The 12,503-nt window shown below is 35.7% G+C and overlaps 1 protein-coding gene across 2 annotated transcripts in view; it reads right to left on the reverse strand.

The window, feature by feature from the left end:
* Positions 1-471: 471 nt before the first annotated feature.
* Positions 472-12,503, reverse strand: part of GABPA (GA binding protein transcription factor subunit alpha) — a 33,365-nt gene continuing 21,333 nt past the window's right edge. For both annotated transcript variants that reach the window (XM_080823784.1, XM_080823783.1), the window contains exons 6-10: positions 10,766-10,960; positions 7,745-7,798; positions 6,685-6,825; positions 6,250-6,442; positions 472-1,558 (exon numbers count right to left, since the gene is read on the reverse strand). In XM_080823784.1, coding sequence (XP_080679910.1) covers positions 1,330-1,558; positions 6,250-6,442; positions 6,685-6,825; positions 7,745-7,798; positions 10,766-10,960 — 812 coding nt within the window. In that variant the 3' untranslated portion in view covers positions 472-1,329. The remainder of the gene's footprint in view (positions 1,559-6,249; positions 6,443-6,684; positions 6,826-7,744; positions 7,799-10,765; positions 10,961-12,503) is intronic.

Genomic DNA, 12,503 nt, shown 5'->3' on the forward strand with positions numbered 1-12,503 from the left:
AAAAAAGCAAGCAAGCAAAAAAGAGAACATTTCTAGCCATTTCTGCTTAGTGTTAGCTGGTGATAAGTAAGGAGTTTCACATATGAGAATCATATAATTAAAACATTTTTAAAATGAGTTATTATGTTTTAATATCTCTTTCCTTTTGAATATCATTATATATAGATATATATATATATTAAAATGGTCAGGTGAACATGTATACAGATATTTATACTCACACATATATAATATTCAAAAGGAAGAAATTCAGTAAATGGGAAATTTTGTTTGGAGAGAAGACTGTCTAAACTGGAGGTCAGAGCTTCTTCTTAGAACTACGGACTAGTAATTTGCTTTTGTCTTGAAAGGGAAAGTACTGCTGACTGATGAACATCTTCATTTCATCAGAAACACAATGACTACATAAGCTGCTTTTGCATAACACACTGGCAGTATAGGGCAATTTTGAAAAAGAAAGCAAGCAAGCCATGCCAAACCAAACTAAATCAAACTTTTATTTTCTGGCTGAGGTATACCTTTTCAGTTTTTTAAATCTCTGACAGGAAAAACAGAGATCATTTCAGAATTTTTGTAATAGTTGGTTTATTAGAATTAAATGCCTCTCTTAAAATAATTTAAATTCTTGGCCTGACATTATGAATAATCTATACAGAAAATCCTTAAAATTAGCTTGAGTTAAGCTAGATTTCAACCTGGATGTCCTTCTTCAGCAATGCTCTTCTGCCAGTCGACTTCTTATTGTCCTTTGCTTGCAAATATATAAATTATTTTAATAACTTGATACTCTCAGTTTAGTAATTTATTAATATTATAATTTTATTTGATAGGAATATTTTAGCTCTGCTTGATTAGATGAAACAGGCACACATGCTTTAGCTGTGAAAAATTCCATTTTCTGGTTCTATGTAAAGCAACATCTAAAGCAGCAGAGAGGGGAAACAGTTATATTTTCAAAAATAGTTAAGCCAGACTGTTTCCTGGAGATACTTCATTTATTTTTCATCCTCAGATGCTACTGACTATTTTTGGTAGGGCTAGACATTAATACTGACCAGTTTAGCTTTCCTGACTGTTAACAAACTATCCCACAATGAACCTGACTTGGTGCTGAAGACATTGTGGTGACCTTTAACATACACGTATTCTAAAATATATGCTCAAAGTAAAAAGATCCAAATTCACAAGAGTATGAAATATTTATAAAAAAATCATGCATCAGATTGTACAGTCTAGAAATAAAAGAAGATTCAAATTCAGTAATAAAGGTGAGAGCAATACTTGCTCTAATATTTAAGAAAGACCTCGGGCTCCCAGAAGGTCCTGGGCTCAATTATCCTTTTCCGTCTGCAGAGAAGCAGTGGCCAGGGCTACTGCTGTGACCGGCTGGGCAATCCCGTGAAGCTGCATCTTGGCAAGTTTCTTCTGTTCACATTCTGTGACCAAACGGTTCAACTCTGCTGCACTGTATCCAATAAGAGTCTTCAAGTCACAGACAAACTTGTACACAAATCTCTTGCCTTGAACTTTACAAATCATGTCCCCATCATAATAATACCTTTAAAAAGAAATACACATTAGGACTATAGGAAAAAAAACAGAATTTGGGCTTGTTACAATAGTTCAGATCCCTCCTCAAGCAGGAGCCTAGTCCTAGTCCTGTATCTACCCGACAGCAGCTAACATTGAAGTTACAGAGAAATATTTAATGTTACTATCCAAGGAAACTTCAAAACATTGCTTACTAAAATTTCAATGTTCAGTATTCTAAAACTCTATGTACTAAATTTTTAAACTGTATTTCAACAATTATGATAAAATACTGATTTAAAAATGAACACTATTAAAACAAATCAAAAAACCTTAGGAGTAGTAATAGAACCTAAGAACAAGGGCTTGGAGTCAGAATGTCAAGATTCAAAATATAGTGTCTTGACTTTGTGTGATTTTGTCACCACACAAAAGTCAAATTTTCTCTAAGTTTTTATTCTTTGTCTATACAATGAAGTTAAAAACAGTACTTACCCTCATAGAATTATTGGGAGTTAAAAGGATTATCTTTGCAAAGTGCTCACTTAAGCACACAATGACGGGCACACAGCCCTCTATAAAACGTAAGCTATGTTAATAATTAAGAACCGACATAAAAGGAGAAATTTGCAATACACATATTCTATGGACTGTGGGAATGTCCACTTTTCTGTACTGTACAAAATCCCTTAAGTTGCAGCCATGGCTTTGCTGTCATCATTTTAATATGTAAAGGCTCTTCTTTCAGTGAAATTCTCCAAATCCAATAAGGAGCCTCAGAAGTGTAAGTAAAGGGTTAGAAGACAGACAGGATACAGAAAACCAAGGAAGAGGGCATCATAAGGAAACAAGGGTTCTATACCTACAAAGACAAATCTGGAGGAAGTCCCTCTAGAAGCCTAGTTTATTGCCACTATGTATGGAAATAGAGCTGGACTTAGATTTACTTTGGAAAAAGTTTATTTACTGTTAATCGCTGTCAATTCCAATAAAGGGAAAAAAGTAAGTTAAGACTCGTATAGGCAGGGGGACTGTTAAGCCTTATATTTTGTTTTATTATTTTTCCCCACCTCCGTGAAGCCTTGATTTTAAAACTGTACTGCCCATCTGTACCAGTTTGACAATAAACAGTTATGAAAGGAACGACTATTTGCCAAAGTACCAACATGGTGTAAACTACCATATTTAGCAGGACTTTATTATAAAGTCATTCAACTTAATCAAGAGTCCATTAATGAAAAGGCTGATCTATGTGCAGGAAATTAAGTCACTTTTCCTTAATTTCAGAATGGAGAAAGCCTAACAGGCAGTTATGTTCACCTTCTCAGTGAGATACAACACACTGGGCAGAGTTCTTTTGTTTCCTTTTGTGCCAATTACGTTCAGACATAATTTAGATCTTAGCCCACAAACCATCAATTGCCTGTCATCTAGTTTAAAATGAGACTGGTATTTTAATTTCTTAAGAAGATTTCTTCACAATATGTAAGGCTATAGCAAACAGACACTTGAGAAAAAAGTAAGATAAAGGAAGAAAGTGGTTTTATATTTCAAGGAGGAAAATGGAGTTGGTATAATCTTATGTCTCTTGGAAAAGGTGATAAAAGAGTACAAACACTAAGTTCTAATTTTACTTAGTATGTCCTTCAATCTACTGGATGCTGTCATACAACCACATATAACAGCATTCACTGCATTTGTACCCTCCATAAAATGAAGAAAGTAGAAAGGTACATGATACCTCTATTTTCATGGACTTGATTTTGCCCTCTTTTTTTTTTTGACTTGTATTTTTTTTAGCCTTTATATCGTGAAATAGATTTCCCTAGAATCCCTCCAAGGTCCCTCAAATCACTACCCCTGCCTTGCTCTACAAGGTAAAAACAATTTTGTTCCATGATGGTAATTCAGTGCTTGTCACCCAAACATGTATCCCTAAACTTCTCCTGTTTCTTGAACTTTATACTATAAATGCACTCATACAATATGTACTCTTTTGGGTCTGATTCCTTTGCTGAACATTACGTTTGTGAGGTTCATCTTTATCAGTGCTTGTAGCCCCAGGTCATTTCCATGGACACACAGTCCACTCTTGTTTACCACAATTCATTTACTCACTCTCCTGCTAACACGTATTTGGTTTCTGGTTTTGGGATATTATAAATAATGCTGCTGTGAGCATGTGTGCAGACATATGCATGCAATTCTGTTTGGCAGATATTTAGGAGAGAAACTGCTGGGTTACAGGCTATATTCCTATCAAAAGTGTAGAGGCATTCCCGCTGCTCCACATCCTCAACACCTGGCACTGGCAAGCATTTAAATTTAGGCCATCCTGAGATATGCGCTGTGCCATTTTATCATCGTTTCCAACCGCGTTTCCCTGATTACGAGAGGCTGTGTGCTGCAGCATATGGTCATTGGCCATGCGGATAATCACCAGTCCAGTGTCTATTCATGTCTCTTGCCTATTTTTCCTATTTCTCCTACTGATTTTTAAGAGTTAAGTTACTTCAGACATGACTTTTACGTCAGGTTTGTGGCTTGCCTTTCGCTCTCCCGACAATGGCTTCTGTTGACCGAAATTTAATTGTAATCTAATTTAAATGTAGTCCCAATTTCTTTTCTCCATCAGGGTCAGTGCTGTCAATTCTGTTTGATGTCTTTCCTCACCTACCGACATCATGGAGGTATTTCTAGATGGTTTCCTATTTTACTTTCCATATTTAGAGCTACAAGCTACATGGAACAAATTTCTGGTATGGTACGAGGAAGAGGTAGAGTTTTACTTTTTTTCCATATGGATAGTCAACCGTCCCAGCTCTATCAATTGAAAAGCAGGTCTTTCCTCATGTCTTTTCTCCATACCATCTTTAAGTCAAATACTCTTATATTCTTGGCTCTGCTTGGGCTCTCCGCTGTAATCTGTAGTCTAGCTGTCTCTGCTAAGCAAACAACACATGGTCTTATTGTTCCAGCTACAGCAAGTTTCAATGTCCTGGAGAGCAAGTCTTCCCACTCTATGTTAATCTTCTTCAGGTATCCTAGCTACTGCGATACTTTATATTCCCACATAAATTTTACAATCACCATGTTAAGGTCTACAAAAAAACTTTCTGCACTGAAACTTTTATCAGAGGAGACCTGACATCTTAAAGATTAATTCTAAAAATTTATCTGTAATTTTGAAGGGACTTGTATATATACAATTATATCAACTGCCAAAAATGACAGCCTTAATTCTCATATGGAGAGGATCTTTAGATAATTGGCAAAGTATATGAGACTAAATAAGTGATAAACACATTGAAAATAAAGCATTTTAGGGGCGCCTGGGTGGCTCAGTTGCTTTAAGTCTGCCTTCAGCTCAGGTCATGACCTCAGGGTCTTGGGATTGAGCCTCACATCAGGCTCTGCTTCTCCCTCTCCCTCTGCTCCCACCCTGCCTCCCATTTGTGCACTCTCTCTCACCTGCTCTCTCTCTCAAATAAATAAATAAAATAAAAAAGGAAGAAAAGACAGCATTTTAGTTACTTTGAGTGTTAAGGAAAACAGTTATTTTGGAAAAGAAAAATGATCATGCTAAAATATGTAGCAGTACTTACATGATCATGACCCTAACAATGAATGCTGATATAACCACAATTTCCATATAATTATGTAATTACATTAGGATGAAGGGAGAAAAAGTGTGTAAATATGTGTAGTGGAGAGGTGAATCATAATCTCTCAGTGTGAAATTCACAATGTCCAAATGAAACATGAAGTAACAGTAAAATCATATTATTTAGAAATAGAGATAAATTGCAGAGCTGTTTTACACTATGTTCACTTTTTCAAAAAAAGACATTAGTTCCGTATTTCCATATATTCTGCTTTTTTACTTAAATGCACATACTAAATTTCCATTCCCATGGAAAGCATAATTTCTGAGAGTAACTGTCTCAAAAAAATTCATGCTACTTATGGGATGTTACAAATAATTTTACTTTATTGCAATTCAATCCATGTAAAGGTTGGATATTCAGATTTAGGGCAAAGGTGAAGAGAGAACAGAGAAATGGGGCAACATTATGCACCTCGTATAAAAACAGAAAATATCTGCATCTTTGCTAAAATTTATACTCAATTCACCTATGGAAATGATAGCATCTTAATCTTTTATGTAAATGACAGAAAGCTCAGAGATTAAAATATAAGTTTTAAACAGAGTAATATATGCTTTTCAACCAGATAAAAACAAATAGTCTTGGAATCATCTAAAAAAAATACATGCCTCAAAATTATTACTAAATATCTTTGTAAAAAGTCATTTTTGGGGTGCCCGAGTGGCACAGTTGATTAAGTGTCTGACTCTTGGTTTCATCTCAGGTTGTGATCTCAGGATAAGGGGATGGAGCCCCCCCTGGGGCTCCATCTGGGCTCTGCACTGAGCAAAGCATCTGGTCAAGTATTCTCTCTCCCTTTACCTCTGCTCCCTTCACCCCCCAACCCTCCCCACCCCTGCATGCTCAAGCGCACACAAACTCTAAAATAAATAAATCTTTTTTAAAAAGTCACTTTCAACAACAGTGTGAAACTATTAGCTTTTTAATTAAATAAACATAAACAAGTCTTTTAATGTTACATAACAATGTTAAACCTAGAATAAGAAGTAATTTTTTAGAAAGGCTTGATAATAAAAAGAAATAATAAACAATAATAATGATAAATACTTACCTTAATGCACGACTGAGTTTCTCATAGTTCATTGTAGGCTTATTTTTACGTTGTCCCCATTTTTGTGCAACTAGTTCAGGCTGATTTAGCTTAAACTCGCCTTCATCACCAACCCAAGAAATGCAGTCTCGAGCATCCTTGTCAGTAAGAAGTTCTAGCAAAAACTGCCACAGTTGGATTTGACCATTGTTTCCTAAATTGAGAAGGACAAGCGTTGACCACAGTGCTATGGATTAGCAGCAGGCAAAAGGCACCACACAGGTTCTTCTCTGGGTCATCCCCCAGCCATGCTAAAAACAATCTTTTTTTTAACAAATGCTGTTTAAATACTGCCAGAGAAATAATCTATATTCATATTTTCATACAGTGAAAAAAAAACCAAAATACACATGATTTGACAAATTTTATAAATACCATAAGATAATGCAAAAATACCTGTTCTGTTCCCAGGTGAACTTCTATCTTCTCCTGAAATCCTTGGAGCTCTTTGTACTTTAGCTGCCTTTGCACTACTATTTATAACTTTAATAGTAGTTGGTGTAGCAGACTGTACTGATGCTGGAATAATCTGCACAGCTGCAAAGAAAAATGGAAAAAAAATTTTCCTTCTAATACTTGCAGTAAAAAATCTACTAAGATATAAAATGCTATTAGTTTTACTGATGCGCCTCTAATCAGCTCAAAAAAAAAAGGCCTCATTTAAAAAAAGCCTTAATCCACAGAAGTTTTGAACAAAATTACCAAAGAAGTCCTGAGGATAAGGTATGATGTTTGCATTATGGGTTGTGAATCTTAACTTGGGGAATAAGAGCAGGTCTTATTTTTAATTAACTTAGTGGTATATACACACTAAACAAGAAATTATAAAAACATTTGTTTTAAGAATATTTCTTCATTAAAAGTAGTTTATCAAATGTTGGGGAAAAATACGGACAAATGAGAACCCACACGCACTGGGGAGAACACCAACATCTACCCGCACTTGGTGAAAAGCTATGGTAATCCCTAGTCAGGTTGGAAGGAACCCCTGTGATAAACCAGAGAATCTCCCACACATTCTTACAAACACTCATTCCATCATACTCACAGACTTTTAAAAAGAATAGATAGCAGTGAAAATGAATGAGATCACACTGCAAGTATCATCAAAAGTCTCATAACTGTTACACAAAAAGCAAGTTATAAAAGGATATATACAGTTTATTATCATTTTACCCAGAAAGTTTAAACACAGGTAAAACAATGCTATAAAGTGTGGTTGCCTAGTTGGTAAAAATATAAAATATGCACAGAACAATAAACATCAATTCAAGAGAGTCATTTAAAATGAGATCTACAACAGGCAAAGTTGATACATAAAGTTTTAATTCTTAGGAGTACACAGATGTTAGTTACTATACTTTATTTCTTGGTGTATCTAAAATATTTTATAAAAAGTTAAAAATTAATTTTATTACCTTGCAGTGCTGAATTAAAAGAAAGCATGAATACTCACGCTGATCAATTGTAACTATCTCATTCATCTGTTGTTCTTGGCTTGCCAACACATCTGAAGAACACACATAAAAATTTCTGTTTACATTTACCCCAGGAATACAAACTCAAGTCAGTAAAACTCAATTCAACTGACCAACCAAATAAACTAAAAAACAAAACATTCAACAAAACTTAATGGCACAATATCCTAAAGAAATACTTGATAGTCACTTTGCAAGAAAAAGATATTTTTAAGAGAAATAACAGATGGAGAGCTCTAATTCTTTCAACTTTAAGAAATGTTAGAAAAATGGAGTTACTTTTCACAATTCATAGTATAAAACAGCAGTTCAGATTCTGAGCTGGATAGTCCCATAACATAAATATCTATATCTATATCTCTTTATCTGTATAAAACCATTTAAAACATGGAAACCTTTGAAATCAAATCAAAGATGAGAATGTACACCACACTGAAATTACTTAACATTTGTTAGATATACATTCTCAGTCAAGATGAGATCTTCAGAATTTACTAATCTGTTCTAACAGATTGAATAAAACTGCTTTAACTTTTTTTTATAAGACTTTATTTATTTGAGAGAGTGGGGAGGAGCAGCAGAGGGAGAGAGAATCTCAAGCAGACTCTGCGTGGAGCAGAGAGCCCCACAACCTCATGACCCTGAGTCATCGCCCGAGATGAAATCAAGAGTCGGATGCTTAACTGACTGAGCCACCAGGCGTTCCAAAAGGGCTTTAACTTTATAATGCTCCTTAAAGATAGTTAAATTTTCAATTAAACTGTAGTGGTCCTACAAGTCACAAGTGAATGAAATAATATAACGATGGCTACAAAGACAGCTCTCAACATGAGTTACACTGTAAAAGGTCCTAATACAACCACTAAGAGAGCCACTCTTAACTCATCTGTTGCTATCCCCTACCCAAATTCTATTCTTTATTTCTTTAACAAAAGTTCCTATTTCCCAGTCTCTAATATTTCAGCCGATTTATTTAGTGCCCATCATAGATTAGATGCCTTTCTCTTGAAGCTGTACCCACCAGCAATCATCTGCGTACTGGGTGAGTACCAGCCTGGGCACCGAACACAGTTCCACTTAGGGTGCCATGCCAAGATCCAGTTCTAGGCACACAGAGCTAGAAAGGACTGAGAAACTAAAAAGAGATCTAAAGCCTACCTGTCAGATAAGGGGTTTCTTTTGGGGTTTATATAATTATATGGGACTAACCTCAGATCTTGGTTCTGATCTTAGCACTCACTCATTGGCTGTGTGACTTTGGTAAATTGTTCAACCAACTTAAGCATTAATTTCCTCATGTCTAAATGAGCTATCCCACCTACCACCTCATGAGGCTGTCATAAGGATTAAAGGAAAATGTGTTTTTTTTTTTTTAAATAGATTCTCGTTTATTTATTTGACAGAGAGATCGAGTGCACACACAAGCAGGGGGAGCAGCAAGCAGAGGGAGAAGCAGGCTCCCCTCAGAGCAGGGAGCCTGACATGGGGCTCGATTCCAGAACCCTGGGATCATGAGCCAAGCCAAAGGCAGACGCTCAACTGACTGAGCCACCCAGGCACCCCAAGGAAAATGTTTTCTAAAAGCACAATACTTGAAACATAGCTTAACTTTTCAGTAAACTGGAGATGTTATTGCTTCATTCAGATTCCTAGTTCTGAGCATTCTCCCCGCTTCAAAGAAATGAACAGATACACAAGATTCCTGTGAAGTCTCTGAATAAGCTTTAAAGACTGAGAAGCACTAGGAGAACCAGAGACAACCACAACAAAGTGCTGCCATAGGGGAGACAGCAAAACCCACCAATTTTAAACTGTAGTCTAAACACCATCTTTGTCCTAATCTTGACAATTCCTACAAGGGTACACTTCAGTAAACATGACTCACATGTTAAAAACCTGAAACAATTCAAGAGTTTTCCTTATTTATTTGAAAAGCTGCGTAGAGGGGGGGAAAAAAAAACCCCAAACCCCTGTGAAATCAAGGACAAAACTTCAACCAGAACATTTAACTTACTTATCTAGTAAGAAAAACTGGAAATAAACCCTGTAAATGTAATGAATGCAGTAAGACTTTCAGTGTCAATAGATACTTCCCCCTCTAGTATTTAAGAGATTCCATGAAAGAGAGAAACTCTAACCAATGAAGGAAAGCCTCTCTCTAGAGCTCATTTTTTATTTAGCAGCAGAAAAAGCACCCCAGATGAAAACCCTAAGCCTTCGAATAACTGTGGAAAATCCCTCCAACCAGAGCTGTTCCTTTACTGGGCAGGTAATAGAACAAACCCTACCAGTTACCTTTTTATCCATAACCATTACAAAAACAAAGTCAGAGTTTGTCTTATTCACACATTCTGAAAAGAAAGTGGGTCTGGCTAGCATTTCTGGCCTGCTGTAGAATGATGTTAGGGAACAGGGTACTGCTAATATTTTCACAGATAGTCACTGAAATATAAGATAGATTAAAATTCAAACAAAATAATTTACATTTATTTGAGCTTTTTGTTGGTCAGACAAGTAGTTTCTAATTTCTGTATAAGTCACTTAATCATAATAATAATGTCTGTGGAGCCAACATGGAAACACTTATAAACAGCAGACTTCAAAACGAAAGAAATGACTGATGAAACAGAAATCAACGGATGAAATTTATGAAGAGAGCTAAGTGTAGGGCACAGAATCTTAAGAGCTTGGATTCCGGCATTCTTTAGTCTGGTTTTGGATCTTGGCTCTGCCATTCCCTAGCCCTGTACCCTCGTGGGGCTGGCTCTTTAAGCCATGGTATCCTATCTAAAAAATAAGGAAAGTAATGATTTGTGGCATCAGTAGAGGGATTAAATTAGATAATACATATAAAGCTCCCAGCACTGCTTATACAATTAGTAGGTGTTAATTATTATTGCTATTATCAAAGATCACAACAAACAACGAAGACAAAGTTATACAGAAATAAAGTTAAACTCAAGTTACAGTGCAAGCAGGTAATAATTCAAATTTTATACATTTTCGAAGAAGTTCCAGATGACTCCATAGAATTTCTCCCCGAGGCACTCGCTGAAAAAAATCTTCTTGGTTGAGACTGCATAATTCTCTTCCAGAAATGTTGAGTGTGGTCAGGTCTATATCAGTCATGCTGAACTCCTTCATTACCCAAACTACCCAGTGCAGGACTTGGTCTGTAGACCACTGTATAGGATCTAAAGAGAAAAATATTACCATTAGCCTAGTCCTATCTTAGATATTATATAAATTCACAGTTAATTTGTCAATACACACACGCACACATATATGTATATATATATATAGAGAGAGAGAGAGAGGAAATCCAGAAAGGATCTTTCCCCAAATTAAGAGAAGTAAATAAACTCAAATAAATAAAAAGGTTTTTAACACTACATTTTCTCCTCAGGTCCTTTTCAATTTCTCAATCTAAACTTTTAATGAATTCACCTGATTTACATCAGTTATTCTAAAATTTTATCAAGAAAAAATAACATAAAATTGCTCTTCAATGAGTCAACTGAAAGAATAAAAAGTGGGATTTCTCTAGAGAGAATGGCATAAGTCATCCAAGTTTTAAACATTACTTTGCAGCATTGTAAAAAAAAAAAAAAAGAAAAAAGAAAACTATTAAGGGGTTTCTGAAGAGCTAGACTCACTCTCCAAAGTGTGCAAAACATAATCTTTCCTCCCTTTCGCTTCTTGTAAAAAGCTGGTGTTCCTATATTTACCCTTTAGTGGCATTTATAATACAACATGCAAATTGCATGTTTACTCAGCTGTCTTTCCCTGTAATACATTAAGGTCTGAAATATAAGGACTGTGTCTTATAAACCACTGTTTATCTTTGGAGTTTACCACAATGCCTTATGCATGGCCTAATTTGTTAAATCTATGGAAAGTAAATCTAAATAGTCATTTTCCTCATCATTTTTTTACTATCTAATTGAGTTCACAAAAGAAAAAGATGGCCAACATGTATAAATATTTCATTGCTGTATCCCTGGCACCCAACAGAGTATTCTACCCATATAAGTTCAATAAAAACTGGCTGAATTGATTTCGGTTTAGGTATTTTTGCATGGAGAAGATGATCTATCTAAACAGTATGGATTACATGCCCCTAAGATGCAGGCTATTCAACTGGAGTAAGTGGGGAAAAACACATTTAGGGACTTATCAAGAGCCAATTTATAATAAAAGATGAATCAAACATAATACAGTATTGACAGCCACAGAACTGATTTTTTATTTGATCTTTTCATAAAGAGGAAAGGAGAAGGATTTTGACAAGATGGCAGCAAAGTTTTTTAATGTCTTTGAATGCACACATTAAAAAAACACCACTAAAAGCAAAAGACAGCAAAACCAAACATCCGTGTATATTTACAATAAAACCAGGTGAACAAGGTGTCTCCACGGAAGCCCAAAATACACAGATGAAGACAAAGCAGTAACATTCAGAGACCTTCATGGCATCAGTATCTGTTTAAGGAGAAAGCAAAGGGGGAAACAAAGGAAAATCTGACCCATTTTCATTCTGAGCACAGGAGAACCTCAGCACAGCCAAGAAGTTTTCACTGAGCGCAACAGGCCAAGCTCAAAGGAGTAGCTCAAATAGTTTTGCCCGAGCGAGCGCAAAGGTTCACAGTAAGATTTAAGGGGCTGGAGTAGTATAGCACCTTTGGGTTTTTCAAACTGAGCCACTGATCACATCCAGGAGAATGGAACACAATGAGG

Source organism: Martes martes, assembly GCF_963455335.1.
Source record: "Martes martes genome assembly, chromosome: 1".
NCBI classification, from domain to species: domain Eukaryota; kingdom Metazoa; phylum Chordata; class Mammalia; order Carnivora; family Mustelidae; genus Martes; species Martes martes.